The sequence below is a fragment of the Ammospiza nelsoni genome, chromosome 3 (assembly GCF_027579445.1).
Source record: "Ammospiza nelsoni isolate bAmmNel1 chromosome 3, bAmmNel1.pri, whole genome shotgun sequence".
Lineage (NCBI taxonomy): Eukaryota > Metazoa > Chordata > Aves > Passeriformes > Passerellidae > Ammospiza > Ammospiza nelsoni.
This window is the reverse complement of record NC_080635.1, coordinates 65698577-65719691: the sequence shown is the minus strand read 5'-3', so window position 1 is coordinate 65719691 and position 21115 is coordinate 65698577. Positions and strand designations below refer to the sequence as shown.

The following is a 21115-nucleotide window of genomic DNA, read 5'->3' as shown; positions in this document are numbered from 1 at the left end:
GCAAGCATCAGCAAAGTTTAGGAGAAAAGATCTCCAATTTCCTATGCAATAAAGTCTCCTTTTTTTGTGAAATTGTTCTAAGTGAACCTTTCTTCCAGTCAAAGCAGAACTTATCTGAAGGAAATAGGGGAGCAATACATTGGGGAGTTGAGACATGATTTCTGCTCTGTATGGATTGGTTTTTCATGCTATTTTTGAATGACTTTTCTGAAATGCATAAAGTTTGAAATGCTTGCCTGACACACTAGCCTGAGGTGACCTAGTGCTAAAGCAAGGCAAGCAAGAGCACAGATAGTAACTCTACTTTCTCAAAAGCCTTGTGCTACTTAATCAAGGGAGTGAGGCATGAGAGGGACACAGACACGAACATCACTTTTGAGAGTGGGCTGCACTCTCCCTCCCATGGTGGGAGCTCTTCACCTTCCATAGTCTCCTGCCAGGACAAACACAGAGCAACTCTTGAACCTCCCCTGCAGTTCTCTGCCAAATACTAGAACTTCCTACAAATATTTAAATCTACAGAATACAAAATAGTTTAGCACCAGCTCCACAGAGAAGTATCTGGGATGGCAACTGACCAAAACTCCCCAGTGTTGTACTGCAAAAAGCAAACACCACCGAACCACGGCTGATGAAAGACAAGCACTCAGCCTGAGGGAGGCCAGTTTGGACACTTCATAGAAGACGTGCTCATCAGCTGGAGAGATCTCAAAACATAACAAAAACTACTTGATGACTAAAAAACATTACCCAGGAGGAAAGATTAAGTTATAGCAGGAAAAATTTTCTAACATTTGAGCTAATTAATCACCAAACTGCCCAACCCAGAAAAGCTACAGAACATCTGGTACTCCACATACCAATAGTGTAACTATCTAGTGACAGCACTACTGCTTGCCTTTCCCAGGGCCTGGCAGCCAGGTTAAATAGGTGATTTCTAGCCCAACATCCTCTATTTATTGCCAAGATATAGGTTATTAGATGAAAACTAATTTCACCAGTGTAACTAGCATTCACATCTGAAAAAGTGACCTTTTAAAACAGCTAAAATTATTACTCTGTAACAAAACCTTCCTGAACATTTACCAGCTCAAGACATACAGAAGCCTCATCCACAAGTTACCTGGGTAATTTGTGATATTGGAAAAAGATAATGGCATCTTTTAAACACTTTTATTGGAAGCAAAGTGTATTTCATACAGCAAAGCACTCTGAGGAGGTTCCTTGCAGCCCCACTCCCTGCACAGGACTCCCTGTTATACAAGCATGCACTCACCACATGGGTGGTATTAAGCTTCAGGTTCCTCAAAAATGGCATCAAATTATCACTCAGGATATGCTAATGCTGCATATCTTAACAAAAAAATCAAAATTAAATGAATTACAGCTTCATACTAGCATTAAAATGAGTACTATCAGTGCACATACAGCTTCATGTCATCTACTGAAGTCAGGACAATTTGATACAAGGCAAAGAAAATCTACTTCTTTTGTCTCAGTGAAAACTTCTAATCCTAATTCAGATTTGGATTCAAAAGTTAATGACTTAGCAAGTCATTAACTCTTTAAGAATGTATATGTTGTTACAGTCTGAGGGATAAAGGGATAAGAGTTATTCACAAAATTGCACTTCCAAATCTGCCTGTCCTGTTCAAATGTACTTATGCTGTCTGCAAGAGAACACTGCATGCACAAGTGTTATTCTCAGCAGCTTGTGTCATATGTCCAGATATTTGGCATTTATTCATGTACCTACTACATGCATCCCCTGCCACACAAACTCTGCCAGGACCACACCAGAGATATCCACAGTGCCAGGTCAGCCTCAAAAGACATTCAGCATTGCACCAAACCCTGCAATTTCAGTGGTGTTAATGTACTGAACAGAGGAGCAATGTGAAGAATTAAAATGCGATGCTGTGATTTTCTAAACCAATGCAAACACTGCTGGCTCCCTCTGGTGCTAAATATAATGCAGTGTTACACACTAAGCTGCTAGAGAAATAAGGCAATGATATAATCCAATTATTTTGTACAGCAGGTGACAGACATTACAGTAATAAGTGTGGCAGCAGGAAATTTCCTCTTACAGACTAAATCCTTAAGTCCTCATTCATGGCCTGTGTAACAGTTCTTATGTGGAAAAATCATGAGACACACCTTAAAGAAGTGCCACTGTGTTCTGGTATGCACACACAGAGCAGGCCTGCTTTCCTGCACCATGTTTTTGTTTCTGAAAGTAGAGTCTTCCCCTCATTTTCTTAAGAGTAGACTTAAAAAGCATTTCTGGTTTCTACTTATTAACTTAGCAGTGACCCCTAGAGCAGTTTTAAAAAGCAAACCAAAACCACTTTTCAACCCATTCATTTATGCAGTGTATTACTCAAATTAATGCTAAATAGACTACACAAAATACATCAATTTAGTTTATCTATTACTAAACCTGTTCAACACAGCATACAGATTGAAAATCAAGGTACTTCTTCTATTCTCAGGCTCAAGTGGCTCTTTGGGATTTTAAAAACTTTAAAATGCATGCATTTCTAGTGACACACCAAAGTATCCAAATCTTATGATTCAAACTGTTAAGCATTACTCCTTGAATTGTTTTTTAAGTATTAGAAACTTACTTGCTACTATTCCTATCTGGTAGATTTCCAATGCAAAAGAAGGAAATGTAATAATCTAATCCAGAAGGGCTGATTTTTTTGCCTTTTTATTTTTGTGTGGAAAGAAGGAAAGCAGGCAGCATGTTTCCCTTTCCTTCTGCTGTTTCTCCCTTTTTAAACAAGGCCAAGGTACAACAGCCTAAAGATACTACTCTGTACAGAGTATCCATTTCCTACATATCAACAGATTTAATAAGCACTGCTATCAAGAACAAGGTGTGTGATGCTAATCTTCTCAACTTCCTCCATAAGTGGGACCAGTACAATTCCCAACAAAAGTGTTTAATCTTTAAAAAAAAAGGGGTAATGACCCTGGGGATGAAAGGGAGGCTGGTGACAAGGGCAGGAGGGAGGCATTGCTGGTGTGCCTCTTTCCATCCAGCTGTTCCTTGCACTTGCCAGCAGCAAACAGCTGGGTCTGGGGCACCGTGCCAGCTGCTCTCCCACTCCTCTGGCTACCAGGCAGCAGGAGGTTCAGACAGCTCTTCTGAGCTCCTGTCCCCTCAACTACCAGATTGTGAATTCAGCATACAACTTAAGGAAACTGCACCTTTTATAACTCTCTGAAAACCACATATACAAAGAGTCCTCTCAGCAAACACCTTCTACCTAACCTCATTCAACAAATTACTTTCTTCTCCATTTGCCCAAAACATAAATTTTATTCTGCAGTTTAGCTACCACCATGTTGAATTAACTACACTTTAGCAAACTTTATGTTTTTTATTTTAGGTCACTACTCCCAAAGAAATTCAGACTCTGAAAAGAAGTTTAAATTAAGCTCAGGAAGACCAAGAGTTAGAATACTTAGGTTTACTCCCAAATACCATTCTAAGCTCAGTGCAAGAAGGCCCAGTGCTCCCACGTGCTAAATGAAGGTAACACCACATTTTCATTTAGTGCTGCTTTGTGCCTTGAAGAAAGGTAGTTTTCACACTTAAGCCTTATTACACCCCATCTAATAAGAAATGTAACACTAGTGCTTCTTAAATTTTAAGGTTTTTGCACAGCAGATATGTACCATTTTCCTCATGAAGGAAACCAGAAGTATTTTTATGTATCACAGAAAGCACTATCTCTTCTTTAAAAAAACCCTGAACAATCTGTTGTTAAAACTTCGTAAATATGCAACATCAATTTGTATTAATCTTGAAAATACAAATCCACTGATGTTTTTATTTCATTTAAAAATACCTTTTAGGCAAATATTTTGCTCAAATGGAAATTCAATATTCAAAGAAGAGCCTGTTCTGTTACACTGCATTATTACAAATTACAGTATTTAACACCAAGTATCTACTTGAATATGTAACATCGCTAAGTGGTCTGTTCCATTTCAATAGCTTCCAAACTGTATGTTTCCTTTTCAGCTGAATGAAAAGAAATTATCTAAGCAGACTTCTGGCGAGAAATCCTGAAGGAACTGTATTCATTATCAGAAAGTCACACAAAAGAAATTACTTGTACAAAAAAAGAACCAGCACACCGTCACTGGGTATCAAGAAATAGCTTTTCTTCCTCCACGTGGACAGTATCAGGTAACATTAGCAGGCAGCCAGGTTGCAGTCATTTCAGAAACTACCTCCTTGACTGTAAACACACTTTCAGCGTCAGAAGAGCAACACCAACTGCATTTTCAGCTGCCAGTGTGTAACAAGCCTTCATGTGGAGTGCACAGGATGGTAAGCCCAGCAGAGGCTGTTGTTATTACATTGCAAGGGTTCCATATTGTTGTCCCCTTATTACAAGAGTTTCATAAATCCTTGATAGTTCTCATGGACATCTCCTCTAGGCACTGACTCCTCCTTGTCCTCACAGCAGCCAACTGACTCCAGTTCCCCTCAACCAACCAACCCACTCTTTTATAACACTCTTCTTATTGGCTACAGCTGTGGCCTGTTAAAGTCAGGCCTGCTCCTAATCTTTAATAATTGGCTTAGCTGCAACTTCTTAGGGGTAAGATTACTTTCTAGACTACCTTTATTTGCTGCTATTCTATCCCCCTACAGAAGACCACCCCAGCCATCATGAGCAATGCGCTCACAAACACTGCAGACAGCCTGGGCCCCAGGAGGTGGGCTGCAGGTTTGCTACTGCAGCATTACTACTGACATAGCAAGCCTGAAAAAAACCCACTGTAATTTAGATGGCCTTTAAGCAGCTGATCAAAAGGCTCTGACAGAGGAGATGTAAATAACAGCCAAAGATGTTTCCATTTTAACTTCTTATCCCCTTGGGAGATCACCACCTCTTCAGGAGAGCTGGCAGAGTGGGTGAGCCCATGCCTCAGTTCCTAACTGTGCCATCTTTACTGCAGCAGCAGGTAAACACACTAACATCCTAGATCCAACTGGGGAACCCAATGACAACTTCAGTGATTGCTGAAAAGCCACCACAGCTTCTCAGCTACTGGCCAGAGTGCTAAGGGACAGAAATACCTTCAGCCCCTGCAATTCCTCATTCGGTTGCAGTAGAGGAATGAACAGATCTTACACAAGCATAATCCTCCTGGTACTAGAAACTGTGAGTTTGGGCAGTGAGTTGCTATTAAGGCCTGTTCAGATTGATGGGAATTTTAGTACAAGCTTATATATTTATTGACATAAAGATTCTGGATTTATTGATTTAGTTTTTAGGTTTTTAGCAATTTGTATGAGGACTGGAATAGGAGGAGTTTACTGCTGAATATTACTACAAAGGCCAGCTCCTCAAAGCTTTATCAACTGGCTTCAAATATATTGCATTTCTGTACTTGTGATGGAACAGAAAATCAGCACAAAGAAGCTGACCCATTTCCACCTTGGAACTCCCTTACAAGCAGAAAGATGTCCTATACAAACCTGTAGCCTGGTAAGAAGCTAAGAGGGGAACCTGACAGCAGAAGTGGCTCTTGGGCTCACTGTTCCTTTTCCACTCCAGAGGCATGAAACCTCCTAAATACATTTCCAACTTTGTGTAAGACTTTAGGCCAGCTGCCAGTCCTCTCTTTGAGGAGGATTAGCTCCTACATACTTGGGCATAAATAGTGGCTGGACTGAAACCTAACAACTTTTCTAAGTAGCTCTCCTGAAAGCCAGCTTTTACACTGTAGCTTTTACTTCATCAGAGCTAATTAATGAGCCAGGAGCTGGGTACTTACCTATCAATCACAAACTCCTTCTGTCTTAGCAGCCCTTCTTTAATTTTCATTAGAGATTCCCAGTTGCTGGAGTCCTGATAGCTGGTAGCTGGGTAACTTGAACGAGATGTTCCAGGTGAAACCTGCATAAAACAATTGTAGGATTAGGCCCCAGAACAGTGAAAGTAAATAATGTGCCACATATTACAGCATTTACGAAGTGGTTTCCTCTTACAGAAACCTAAGGACTGTTTTTCAGTTTAATTCAGATTTGCTTTGTACAAAACAACTGGATTTATAAACAAATTTCTGGAAACAAACTTCAGCCCAGTGTAATTGATTTTATAATTTCTCTACTAAACAATTAATAGCTCTGAAAGCAGTTTGAAATGAAAAGCTCACTTAGAATTAACTATCTCATCAAGAGGAAGAGCACAAAGCGTTCATATCATATCCTGCTGCAATCCTTGCAGCGCTTGAAAAGCCAGGGCTGGGTAGGCTCAGACCTGCTGGTAACGGCAGGTAACAGTCACCACTGCCCTGTTCAACTCCTGCCCATAACAGATTTCTCTTCACAGAGAAAGAGACATTTCCCTTGATGTGTGCGCACTTAAATACAGAGTATGGGAATCTGGCTAAATTGTAAGGGAATACAACCTTCACAAGTAATAGGTTTCAGGCTTTCTATTAATTTTCACAAAAACCAGGCTTCATGTCTTGCAACAAACTGAGGGCAACAACTGACCTAAATATGAACCAACAACATCATGCTTTGGAAGAAAAGTAAAAATACTGGGACATTTAATCAAGAAAGCATTTATTACAAATTTATTACAAATATTTGCATCAGGAATTCACATAAGGGAAGGTTTAAGCAAGAGCTTCTGAGATCAAGCTGAGGAGTCCCAGCATCAACTGCCATGAAGTATCATTTAATCTTTCATCAGTTTTTTGAATCACTGAAAAGCGATAACTCTTTATTTTCTGAGAAGCATCCTGGACAATGCTGTCTTTCTATGTTTTTGAAAAAGAGCAGAAGGAAAAAAAGTACTTTAAGCTCTTTTTCCTTTTATAGCACCATAATGTTTTAAATTTCATCCAAAATTACAACAAACTGTATTAAGACCAAGACATATGATCAACAGTTAAAATAAGTTAAACAACTGCCAAGCACTGCATGCTTCTGGTCAAAGTTTTACTGTGAATTATAACACTGAATGGAAAGAATTTATTGCTTAAACCCCAATAATATCATGAGGTACTAAAGTCAGGAGCCAATTCCCCACAATTATAATTGCTTCTGTAACTTTAAAAAGTATGTCTTCCCATTCAGTTTACTTCAGTTCAATCCCTAGCTTGGTCAATGATGTGTTTCTGCACATTTATTCCCTTTGAATTCATAACCCAAAACCAGGTAAGATGACAGGACTTAAAATTTCTAAAAATCTTTCAAGACTGTTATGCCCCCACCTCACCCCTCATCCCCCCAGGTCCAATTTATCTGCTTCAGGGAGTATTTATTTTGCTTAACAAACTGGAGAGCTTCAATAGTAAAATCTGTTATGAATAATTAAAAAAAAACCAAAAAAACAAAAACTGACCACAAAAACCATCAACAGTTCTACACATTAAATACTGTACACCAATTAAAAACAAAATCTGAACTGGTGATATAATATTTTTTTTTTGTTTGGGCAGTGATCTAATAAACTCAGGAAAGTAACACATATGTAGAGTCTTTACAGCTTAGAAGTTTATTTTGCCTGGGTTGCTCCATCCAGACCACATCACTTCAAAGTCATCTTTGGTGCTTACAGGATACCTTGGGATTCTCACATACTGTTCTGTATTAGTTACACACATGACTGGCTGAACTGAGAGGCACCAGCACAAACCTATTCCAGGTAAAGTCTCACAGTGAGCCATGCCATGTCATGCAGTACAAAGTGACAACATCAGGAACTATCACTGAACTTGATGCTATGAATTTTTTTCCTTTGTTTTTCCCACTATAGTGCTGATTAATGCTTTCCTGCGTCCACCTCAACACCATTACACTACAATCAAAAGAGAAAAAAGACACAGTCCTTATTGCAGCTGGGATTTGATCTTTCCTTCTCAGAGCCAGAACTTCTTTCTCTACTCAAGAGAACACTCACAAGCATTTGACATGATGAACAGGAAATATATGGCTTTATAAAGCCAAATCAATTTATTGAGCATGATTAATTTTGTCTTTAAAATTGAACTATAAAAATGAAGAAATTAAAGACAGCAAATTAAATACTGTCTAAATACCAAATCTATCTTAAGAATGAAGACATTCTGGAAGTCACTGGTGGTTTCTTTAAGAGCATTTTTCAATACAAACCCTTTATTTCAATCTAGCATCTCTGCAAACATTAATTTGCACTGAAGTTGGAAAAAACCCCTTCAAATATGGTATAATAAACAGAAGTTGGAAAAAAACCCTTCAAATTTGGTACAATCAATAAGTATACAAGCCAAATACTGTAGCTGCTGAAAAGCAATGCAATGTGTTTTGCAAAGTTAAGAACAGAGCAATATTCTGTGAATGATATGCCAACAATAGTGTGTTAGTGGGGTTTATATTAAATTTAAACCATAAAGCCTCCATAGATTACTCACTGACATACTTTAACTTTGGAATATACCCAGTTCTATGGAGTATATATATGCTTACAGACACATACGTAACACCAAATAAAATACTACTTTGTATTAAAATTGTATGCTTCTATTTTTCACTCTGAACAAACGAAAACAAACAAAAATGTTTGATTCTGATATCGTGTTTAATCCAATTAAAAAAAAAAAAAAGAAAAAGAATATACTAAAAATACTTCTTAGCACTTTCCAAAATAACAAGACACTTCACTCATTTATGAGCACATGGTGTTGACTACTACAAAAAGCTTTCTAGCTGCTTTGAATTGTGCGGTAACACACAGGCAGCCCGCTTACATTTGAGTATCTGGTCTCCTAAGGATATCAAACCAAATAGTGAGAACAGATACACTTCCAGGAGTCATATTTAGAAAGCCATCCACAACTCCAAGCCCTTAACTTGAATCGTCCACAACTACAAAACAAAATACCATCTGGAAAGACACAGCATTCTTTTCTATCTGTCCTACAAAATACAACTATTTTTGTCACCTGGCACCTCTTCTGAGAGTATCAGCCTTGTCCTGAGAACATGTGTTCAGTTAGAACAGTATCCTTTGCACAGTGACATCCAAAGGTCCTCACTAGCTTGTTTTGTGACAGAGGCTTGGCAAACCTTCAAGTCACTGTTGAGGCAAACTCAGCTGCTGGGGAAAAAAAAATAAAATAAGAAATCTTTGCTGTACTAACCTAGATGCAAATACTTACTGCTGGAACAGACATTGCTGACTGATAGCTTCATGCTTATTATCAGTGGAAAAACAATTTTTCCGTGGACAGAGTGTAACAATATTTAGATAACTTAGATCAAATATGGCTGGGTTTTAAATTGTGCTAATTAAAATGATCTTCTCAAACGTGCCCATAGTTTCTGCCTGAAGCAGATCAGGGTCTCAGCACACAGAGTAGCCCATCATTTCACATGTAACATGCTGTATCATGTCAGATGATGGCATTTACTACATCACGAAGTAAAGTCTGAAAATGTCAACACAATACTTAATCTCAAAAAAAACCCAAAAACCAAACAACCCCCCCCAAAACCCCAATCGATTTGTAAGAGTTTTTTCATTAAAGTCACAGCTTAAATAATTTAGTGCTGTCCATACTCAAAACTGTAAATGTTCACAGTCCATTACTAACAACTAGCAGAGCACCAAGAATTATGCCAGGTGAGTGATTCCTTCTGGAAAACTGCTTACACTGCCCTACTCTATCATAAACTCCTGTCCATAGGGATCATTCCTCTCTTGCTGCATTTAACAGGCATTACTCAACAGAAAGAGAATTCCTTGCATCCACAGCTAATCCAAGGCAAAGAATCAACACAAGCAATGCTAGCAGGAGCTAAGGAGTCCTTTTCTGACTGACAGTTGAGGAAACAAATATGGGTGACCACTCAGGCTGCGCCTCAGGGACATCACTGGATGGATAACGTGGGAGAAAGCAGAGGTGGAGGTGTCATCAGCAAGCCTAAATGGACTCTTGTCATGGAGATGCCTCCTGCCTATGGGTCACCTGTGATGGGAAAAGGTTTAAATCTGCACAGGCAGAGCAGAAGCCACTGAGGAGCTCTGTAACTGCTCCACACTCTAGGTAAGGAAAAATTATTCACTCAGCCCTTCCTCCTCACACAGATTTCTTCCTAAGATCAGTATCAGGTCAGAACAGCTCCCATGATTGAGACAATCTCAAAAGATCATTCATCCTTTTGCAGGTGAAACGTGACAGGGATGGTGGCTGTCAGGCAAGAAAAGCCACAGAAAACTGCAACCATGGAATAAGGCTCTCTTTTAAGGAATGACTTATACAGAAAGGCTGTGCATTGCAGAAATGCACTAGAAACACAGCTACAAAGATGAATCCTCCACACTGTAAAAGACTCTGAGCTGGGCAGAAAAAAGACTACAGACAAGAATTTATAATTTGTGGTATCTGTACCTCACCACCTATTGCTCTACTCTGCTCCATCTTTGCCTTTTAGGGAAGATAGTATTTCTGCTCAGCAGAATATAATCACTACAATTCTTGGCAGCAACACCTAGGCTGTATCACTTTTTGCCTATGCTTTCACAAATTTCCAGCAGTCACGGAGGAAAGAACATCTAATCATGCCCTTGCACTTTTATTCCAGCCATGGTATGTGCTGTTATTTGGGGAATTTCTTTAATGTGAAAAATATCATTAAAATCAACATTGAAACACCATCAAATGGTGAGGTACTCAAAAATACAGGTGTATTGTAGAGAGGTTAGCACTGCCAACAGCAAAATAAAAATCAATAAGGTTTGGAAAAAAATCCCAAACACATACTTTATATAGACATGCAGCCTGCAAAGTAGTTAATACAAGAGAGATCACAACTAACAGGGAAAATACACTTGACAGGAACTGACAATTTAATCTGCCTGAAAATCAGCTTAATGCAAGTTCAGGATTGCCTGTATATGGGATGTCAGGTTACAGAAAAAGGGGGTGAGGGAAAGGATAAAGCAGTGACTCTAAACAGCTCTGGCATAAACCCAGTTGCAAGAATATGTCTGGTAATACAATGTGAGGAACCAGAAAGTCACTGGAACAGTAAAACATGTCCAAAGAAGAGAAACTTTGATGGCTTAAAAGCTTAGAATGATTTATGATAACTAAATATCACAAAGGTTGAAGATACATTAAATCAGACAGCAAATACCACGTTTCCTAGGTTGAGAGTCCATGGAAACTAAGGTTGATGGAATGGAAATTGAGATATGGCAGTCTGGGATAAGAGTATCAGGAGAAAACTAACAAACAAAAACGAGCAAACAACAACAAAAAAAGTCCATCAAAACAACTGAAGAGATGGAGAAAAGCAGCAAAAGCATATCACAAACGACTGAGAGAAGATCCAGATTTTAAGATTTTAGAATCTGCACTGGATGGAGCTTAGGAATTAAAGGGCAAGCCAGTCCTTACTTGATGACACATCACGACTTCATCTGAGTTAGGATTAAATAATTCATTCATGTGCCTAACAACACACTGACTACACTATGCCAAGAACAGAATAATCAGTTAGGCACCAACCTCATCAACAAAAATTCAAGGACCAGAATTAATTTTAGAAGGGATCACCTCAAAGGTATATAGCCAGAGCTGAGCTGCACGGATGCTACACGACTTCTTAAAGCTTTTCCAATAAAAAATTAAAATGCTAATGCTATTTACAGACACCACCACTATCAACATAAACTTTGAGAAAGTGGAAAGCTTTCAAAATGGAGAAGAATAAACAGTAATAGCATTCACATGCCTCCTAAAGGCAGCACTCCCTCTAGTCATTACACTTCTACTAACACATTTGTTCAAACTTGCTTCACAAATGAAACCCCCATTGCACACAGGGCAACACACTTAATTCAGACATCACAGATTTTACTCTCATAAGCCTGGGAGGAATCTGACAGTCCTGCAATTTACTGGTATTTGTATATTTACTTCTTCCCCTACATTGTTTATACTGCAGCTGAGGTTCCTGAACTTCATCAAGGTCAGGTCTGATAATCACAACAAGGGAGGAAGACATAATCCCTTTACACAACAGCTTACAAATGAATTAAGAGCAAAGCATTGCAAGTACATGGTTGCTGGGATACAACAAGAGATGGGAGAAAACAAAGGCTAAGGTCAGGTAGCTATTCACCATGGAGGAAAAAAAATCTTAAAGAAAACACAAGCAGAGGTTTTTTACTGATGGCATAGCTACAGGGTTTTGATAGCAACTGCGTGGTCACTTAAATGTGGCATAAATGCACACTGCTATCAAAGGGAGGGGGCCTGTTCTCCTGCCTCTTCTCACCACTTCAAACATTCATACCTTTCAGCTCCCTCCCGACAGCCCCAGTCCCACACTCTTCCCCCATCCCACACACATGAGGGTTATTTGCATCTCAGTCAGACTCTTACCAGATTCAGTGCACTGAGGGCCATGTGAGATCTAGCACTGGCACACACTCTTAAGTGGGAAAGGTACAAGACAACACATTTTGCAGTGGCACAGCTTTGTGCTGGATTAGTATGAACATGACCACAAGCTGAATTATCTTAACTACAGGCACTGCCAAACCCTTCCAAAGTATCGGTGTACAGACTGAGTATTTTCCAAGCTTCTGAAAAAACCCTATTATGCAGCTGCAATTGTTAAGTTACTGGCCAAGACCTGGTGTTTAGGTAAGCAATATGTTCAAGAAAAGGAACTTGCACAGGAAGATGGCATAACAGAATAAAACCAAAAGCCTCCTGCACTTTATTTTCAAAATAATCCTCCCTGTGTTGGCTCTATGAATTATGACAGCACACACAGGAGCAGCAGCACAGTCCTAGCCTAGAGTCAGAGACTGCATGTGTGAGATCCCTGTGTGTTCAGAATCTGCAGTCAGCAGGGGATCCGGAATAAAGCAGAAATATAGCAGGGGATTTGCAAGGGAAGGGAACTGGAATTCTGGTCACTGCTTAACTGGCAAGGTTTTGCTCCTTCTAGCATCCCTGATGGTACAGTGCAAAAGCCTCCAAGGACAAAGAAGTAATAGGTTAACTCTGGCAAGAGTTTGCACGATCCCTAGGGATGCCTGCTGTTAGGGAAGAGCAAAGGGCAGTCTCCCAGAAGAGGCCGCAGCCACCCAGCAGTCCTCCCTGCCTTTCCTGACTCCTCATCTCTGTCCCCTAAGCCCCTACGTTCCTGAGCTGCACAGGGACCAGCACTCCTGGAACTGCACAGGGGATGATGATACACCCTCCTCTGCTTATCTTCCCCTGAACAACCACACTTCCCTTGCTTTTATGTGTTCTTATAACATTCCTTCACACTCCATGCAACACCAATATTATTTTTGTCATAAATCCTTTCCATTTATATTCTGGCGAATGTTATGAACACAAAACACTTCTAGGTGCCACTTAATGTGATGTTAAAAACAACAGTGCCTGGAATTTTCCACTGATAACAACTGGGTCTTTCCTAAGTATAGAAGCACTTGTTTTATTAAGTGTTCATTTTATCTTCCCACTGCATTGAAATTCAAATGTTCTTTACTATAAAAAAAAATTTTAAACATCTGGAGATGAAAGGGAGCTTCCACAAGAACAACTTTTTTTTTTTTAAACTTTAGTTGACATTTCACTGGTAAATTCATGATTTCTTTTTGTTTCTTATTCTGTCCTGGAAAGCAAAGCTACTACAGTTATTCAAAAATACTATTGTTTTATGTGCTCAATAAATACAGGGCATGTTATTCGCTACAAAAACTTATGAACTGTACAAGTAAGACAGAAGAGAGTGAGTTTAGTTTCTTCGTCAGAAACTTGGAGAACTACAAGTGACAAGCACTAATAGACAGAAGTAGCTTAGAAAAAAGGAACAGTTGGCAAAAATCAATCATGAAGGACATGTAAAATCGACATCCTCAACCAAGTTCTGATCATTTATAAAAACCTTTAAGTTAAATGTACACTGCTAATTTCTACAAATACCAGTTTACTGAATGCCAATTTTGATTGCTCATGATTACTTACTATGCCTGCTCATGGCTAACATGGATTCAAAAAGTGGAAGCAAAAGACCTAGAAAGCAATCAAAAAAGCAGCTATTTTTTGCCAGTCTGCACAAACTTTGCAAGGATGAGCAGAGCTGGCCATCAATCTTGCACAGAAACTAACAGGAGTCCTCCTGTAACATGAAGGTGACAAAAAGAGAGTGCAACTTGGGTGAATATTAGAGGAAAAGGACCAACAACCCATACTTCTGCAATAATTGGAGAAGAAAACTTAGAAAAACCTTTTAAGCACAGAGCACCAAATTCTCTTAATGAAACATGCAAACATATTGAAAGAGAGAGAAGCCACTATGGATTTAATGTGAAGCAGGAGCATACATCTGGGGAAAAGTGATGCTCTGCAAATTCTTTATCCAGGGTCTTGATTTTTCAAATGGAAGTTGTTGAGATTCTGTGAAGGGTGTTGGCCTCTAAACCAGAAAACTGAGCCTCTACTTTCCTGCATTCCATTTGCTTTAGCTTTTCAGGACTTCACAAGAAACATGAGCCATACTCAGCACAATTAGCTGAAGTTTAAAATAAACAAAAGAAAAATCCCACAAAAATAAAGCAGAAACGTTCAGAATATTTATATTAGAACAAATCCAACTATTACCACAAACTCAAGAAAGTACATTTTATTTAAAAACAGTAATCCAGAACTGTTCTCTATGAGCACTTGCAGAAAAAAGGGAGTGAAATTACTGGAACATGTGCACTTCAAGTTTTGCACATGCAACTTCTGCGCATGTTATAGCTGATGGGAAAGGAATGATTAGACTCTTTTCCACTTCCTTTTAAGCTGATAAACCAAAATTGTTAGCAGTAACAACAACAATCCTCTCACACACACCTTTGTTCTTCCCCAGCTCTTAGTACCACGAACATAGATTTAAAAAACAAGGAAAAAAAGACAAGGATATTCTATAAACAGTGGCAAGGGGGGGGATTTAGTAAAGCTGCCTTAGTGGGGATTGGAGACAAAACCAAGTTCTCTACTGATACAGTCTCATGCAGAGTGTTAGTAAGATCTGTGGCCATCAGAGTGCTGCACAATGTGAGTACAGTATTAACCTACATTTATTGGTGACTACTTTGAAAAACTTCCATGAATGGGAAAATTAGAGGCATACTCATGTTTTCTGTCTCAACTCCAGAAATTCTTCCCAGACAGAACTAGCTGTTTCAGCCAGCAAACCAAGCAAAACAGCACATAGACCTACTGTGAAGGTTAACCTGCTTCAAGCAGGGATTCTACCACCATCCCTATACAGCATCACATATATGATGTATCATCACTTAGACATTTCAGTCACTTGCCCCAGAATTTTGAAAAATAAAAAAAAAGGAATATTATACATATATTTTTTAGCTCACAAGGACACATCACGTTAAATTAACATGTTGTTAATTTAACACTGCCCTGCCGTGTGAAAGCAGCAACCACACAACCATGGAAGGTAGTCACATAATTTGTGTGTGGAGTAAGTGACGGATATTTGAACTGTTTGGCTTCAATCCAGATTGAACCTTTTCCACTTGAGTTTATGAGGGGTACTTGAAACACACTTGTCTCTAGCAAAAGCAGCAGTATGATGTAAGGGTGCATCCAAACATCCGTGTCAGTGTGTGAAGGTGTTTTCCTTCCTTACAAGATAAACTTGGGGGAGCCCTAACACCTTCTTCATATAGTCAGAAAAGGCAGAAGTTCACACTAAAAAAATAATTTTCATCACCAGCAATTAGTACTTGTCACTTGTAGGTCTCCAAGTTTCTTACAAAGAAACTAGACTTATTCTACAGAGAGGAAACTGGGACAAGAACAAAGAAAATTGGTCTCTTCAAAGAGCACCAAAACACAGCAGATTCTCTAGTGTGGAAACCATTTTGAAAATGAAATCCCAGTTTTAACAAACACAAATGAGACTCTCTCTACCTAAATAAAAATAAATATATGTTGATTGAAGTAGGTTCATTTAGAAGGTGGGAAAATAACTGTTTCAGAATGAACTACTTTTGTTTTCATTTTTTAATTCACAGAGACGTCAATAATAATGTTATACCAAGTACTCACATAACCAATTGATACAGAGGACTGTACTTCAAAACCATAGAACCAATTAATTTTCAATGAAGGCCACAAAAAGAGGAAAAAAGCAAATAGCTTCTTCTATAAGAATGGAGTCACAAGAGCAGGAAAAAAGCTCTCCACATCACCTCAGTGGTCAGGAAGCTACAGACAAAACAGTCTGGACACTACACTTGACAAAGCTTCCATGCTCCAGTGACTGACAACAGAATTTCCATGAGAAAGCAGCTGCCTGAAACAGAATACATAGTCAGAAAATATCCGCAAGACCAGGAAATCTCTTCTTGCTACTCAGAGCTGGTCTGAACCAAGAAGTAGAGCCATGTTTTTATCTGGCACATTCTGCAACAGAATAAAAAAAAATATGAAGCTTTGTACCTGAAATTCTCAGGTAATCAAATTCAGGATCCTAATTTTCTGGGGTGCTTTTTTCGCTGAATGCTTTCCCCCCTGTTTTAGCTATGAATTGCATGCAACAAAGATAAGCAATAGATAGCTGACGCTCACCATGGGAATTAGTCTTATTTATAGTCTCTCAATAGTGGGAAGAGGGAAAAAAAACCCCAAATTTCAGAGCAATGGACAGAAGAAGTGAAGAAAGACACACGTCATTCTGTAACACCAAGAGAAAAAAGATGTTGCTGGCTCCCACTTGTTAAAGTAGGGCCATGTGAAAATTAGCCTGACAACTCCTTAAAAGCCTGATTTATGCCATCTCCATGTTGATCTGAATGAAGACCCCCATGAGGCAAGATCCCCATTGAGGCCACTGCTCTACCTGCTGCCCCTCCACACTACTGAGTGTGATCACTGCAATAATCTGCACAAGAGAATCTTTCAACTTCTAAATGATGCCAAAACAGTCATCATTTGGGCAATATTTATGCATTTCTGCTAGGTCAACTTTCAGCTGAAGATAAGTAGCAGCAAAAGCTAAAGCCCAATCATTTCTCCTCAATTCTGCAGTTACGCTTTCAAGTGGAGATAATCCAGCACCACCACTTGGCAACTGAAACGTGGTCTTCCAACTTTATCTCTCCTTCATGTGCCTTTGTCCCGCTGTTCATCCATCACTCACAACATGTCAAATAACACAACTAATCTCTGTGCTTCCCAGAACAGTTTATCTGAAGGACACTCAACACAGTTTCTTAGGTATAAGGATCTCGGTACACCACCTAAAGCACATTGTTCAGCTTAACCAATTGAGGACAGCAGTAAGCACTAAAATACAGTGTTCCCAGGCTTTTCACAGAAATAAAGAACCTTGCCTGTAATGAAGATAATTGAATTTCCTATCCTGTCTCATGTTGCTATTTTGAAGACACTTTGCATCACTGAAGATAACTGCTATAGTAAATTATTTGACCTTCATTAACTTAGTAAAAAGGTAAACTTCATCACTGTGAAAGCCACCAGGTATTTACAAGAACACAGCTTTTTTGTGCTGTCAGTATTTTGTTGCAAAATAAACCACCTTTATTTTGTTGCAAAATAAACCAGGTCAAATCTGTGCTAATTGTATTGTCTCCACATGAAATAAATGTTTCCTAATGGGGTTTGGGAAGAGGAAGGACATAGCCAATTTTCAGAGTGAGAGCCAGGCAAAACTTCTTGTTTCCCTTCTCTTCTAACACTGGGTCAAAGCACCAAAGACAATAAACAGGCGTGACACACTTCTGCACCCTGTGTTCTACTTTAATAGTTTAAGGTTTGCGCCAGTAACAGCAACTGAAACAAAAACATTCAAGAGGACCTTTCAAAAATGCCTTTGGTCAGTAACAAATCTGATGACTACTACTACCACAGCATTCACCCTTTCCAAAAAGAGAAATATTTCAGACCAAGTTTTCTATTAATTTATTTTGTACTTTTTCCTAATCACTTTGCAATGGTATGCTTTATAAACTGCTGCCTCAGAAAGTAATTTCATCTTGCTTGTAAAAAAGAAAAAAAACGTGAAGACCAAACTAATTTAACGTCTGTCCCATGGTTAGGAAAATAAATATGTCTTGTCCCAGAGGAAAATAACATAATGCAAAGCCTAGATTTCTCAGCAGAGCTGTTTCCTACAAAGCTAACAAAGACCATAAGTCTCACTATACAAAAGCAGGAACATCTGCAGCCTCAGAAAGGGAACTTCCTCCACATAAATCCAGAAGATAGATTTAAGACTACGGACGTGAGTGAGATTCACTGAAGTCAGATAATCATTAAAGGAGGCATCAGGTAAAACATACAAGCAAATGGTTGTAAATCTATGAAATTCAAGAAAAAACCTTAAATGCATTAAAAAAGTTACCTCTCAATCGATTAGGCTGTCACCCGACTTGGTGTGATTATGGAATGCTATTCGCATCAGCACTGAAAATACTGATTTTTCTGTACTTTTAAAGGAGGGAAAAACTCACATTTTCCTTTAGGATGTATTAGGCTCACAGCACAAATGCAACTGAAGGATACATTAGCTGCTTTCTCTTTAGAGAACCTTAAAAAGGGTCCTGTAAGCCACATCTGCTAATACCTGGATGACTACAAGAAATTACCCATCATAGAATCAGGCCAGAAAACTACTGGTTACAAAAAAAGAAAGATCTCATTTTAGAGTTCAGCTTCAATACCAAACTCTGCTACTCTGTCCCACATACACACAAATTAATGCACATTTGTGGGAGAATTCAGATCTCCCTTCTGTGTGTTTTTTGTTACTGTTAAACCAAATGTTCCAACACAGAACTTCTGCCAGGTGAGATCACAGAGGCACTTCTGCAGTGTGACAGAAAACTGCAGCAGCATCATGAAAAAACTCATTGACTTCAGTACTCCATGACTGAATTTCTTTACCTGTATATTATAAACAATTGGACTTGGGTCGCAGTCCATTTCTATACAGAATCATGATTATCAGTGGACCAGACAGTGACACCTCAAACTCTTTACAGATTATACAGGTGGCCAGTGTCTACAGCTGGAATTTTGAAAACTAGCACAAGAAAGGCAAAAATAATCCAGGAAATTCTTACCAATGTGAATATAAGTCTCACAATTATTATTTAAATAAAGGAGCTCGTATGCTGAAGTACAACACGTCTCTTTTTAGACATAATTCCAAACATCAACCGGATCTCTAAATAATTTCTGAGAAGAAACATGTTCTAGTGGTAGATTCCTAATCCCCCTGGAGAAAGCCCAGATCATCTCCATTTAAGGTCAAGCAGGCAACAGCTGCACATTTTTGTTCCCCAGAACAAAACGCAGCAGACCAAAACCTTCAACACAGATTCCCTTTTCAAAGCTTTTCCTTTCTCATACCCACAGGTGTCTGGACCTGTTCACCCAGGAGTGAATGAAAACAGTACAATGATGTGCTCATATATTGTGTCTGTACTTGTCAGACTTGACATGTCCCATAAAGCAGTACTTTGGCATCTGGCTCAGAACCCCCCCAAAACCTCCATGAGCTACATGAGTGAATATAACTAACCTGAACTAGAAAAATGTTCTCAAGACAGTGTTCCTAAACAAGCTTGTTTTTAGAGAAACAACATTAATACAACATCTACAACACTCATGTGGGTCTCAACTTTTACATGTTATTGCTATTTATGTTATGTTATTGCTATTTGGCAAATACATTTTCCATCTTAAAATTCTTATTAGAGTTGACATTTAGAGAAGATGTGTATTATGTTTCTGATGAAATCCTAGTATTTTTTCAGTGCCTTAATTTGTACATTTAGGTATCACTTTAAGATAGAGACCAAGCTATGACTGTGTCAGCAGCTCACAAACAAAACCAAATTCTCTTAAGGTATCTCATTTCTAAAAAGCTCCAATTCATTAACCAAAAGACCCAAAAATTTGGGGTAGTGTAACTAAATAACATGACAATTTTACATCAACTTTGTAAAAGGGAGGAACAGCACTGCAGCTGTTGCAGTGCTGCAGTACTGCTGGACTTCATAACAAAATATAGAGGGTGAATTTCAATAGTACAAATTTCATTAAAAAGCCAACAATCCAATGCTAGCACTTTTCTTGGATGACAGCATACAATAAAAACATGAAACTTCCCTCATATAAAAGCCAAATACAGTTTGCTTGACTGTGAGAGATTTATAACATTAATAATGCCATTATAAGTAAATTATGAAACACTTTGCACCAGTAAAGAACCATTACTCCTCACTGTAAAGATATTCAATTAACTTTCAACTGAAATATGTGACCCCAGACTTCCTGGGTTTGATACTAAAGGACAACTGAAAGCAGGCAGATTTATGATACTAAAACCAAGCTGCTAACTTCAACTGTGACATAACCAATTTGCAGAAGAGCTAAATCATATTTACAAAAATAAAAACAGAGCTCAACTTGAAAAAGGGTTGTACATCACCCCCAAAGCCCTTCTGTCTCTGGTTTGAACAATGCACTGTAAGCAGGGCTTCCAGGGAACAAAAAACCCAAACTAAACCAAAAAAACTCACCCTGTCTGGGTTCCTGCTTAAAGCCAAGCACTCATCTATGCTAAACAATTATTGTCAAAACTGAATCTGTAAGTGTTCAGAGTTTGGCTGAGCTTCTGTATTTTTGCCTGCAATTTCCCAATGGGGAAATGGCCCATGCTGGCAGTTGTATCCACACAGAAAGCATGATGCTGGATGCTCTCACTTGACAGCTTAATCCTTTTGCATCCAGTAAATCCTTCACTTCCCCAATGCACCAAACCTACTCCATATATGCATTATGTTGTCACTTCTCAACACAGGAAAATATACGTAAGATAACCTGTACAGTAGCATCAAGCCACTACTACTATCCAAACAAAGAGAAAAGGTTCTCAAAAAATTCACTTAAATAGTTTCCAGCCACAGTGGGAGAGGAAGAAAAAATGTGGAAGTGTGTTTTAAAGAAAAGATAGATACTTCAAAATATATAGTAATGACAAATTTCAGAGATGAACTTACATATGTCAGATTTGGAA

General features: G+C 38.7%; 1 protein-coding gene across 1 annotated transcript in view; it reads right to left on the bottom strand.

Moving 5' to 3' along the window:
• CEP85L (centrosomal protein 85 like) overlaps positions 1–21115 on the bottom strand; it is a 105104-nt gene that overhangs the window by 22337 nt on the left and 61652 nt on the right. Inside the window, exon 4 of the mRNA XM_059468237.1 lies at positions 5809–5930. Within this exon, the coding sequence (XP_059324220.1) occupies positions 5809–5930 (122 nt within the window). The remainder of the gene's footprint in view (positions 1–5808; positions 5931–21115) is intronic.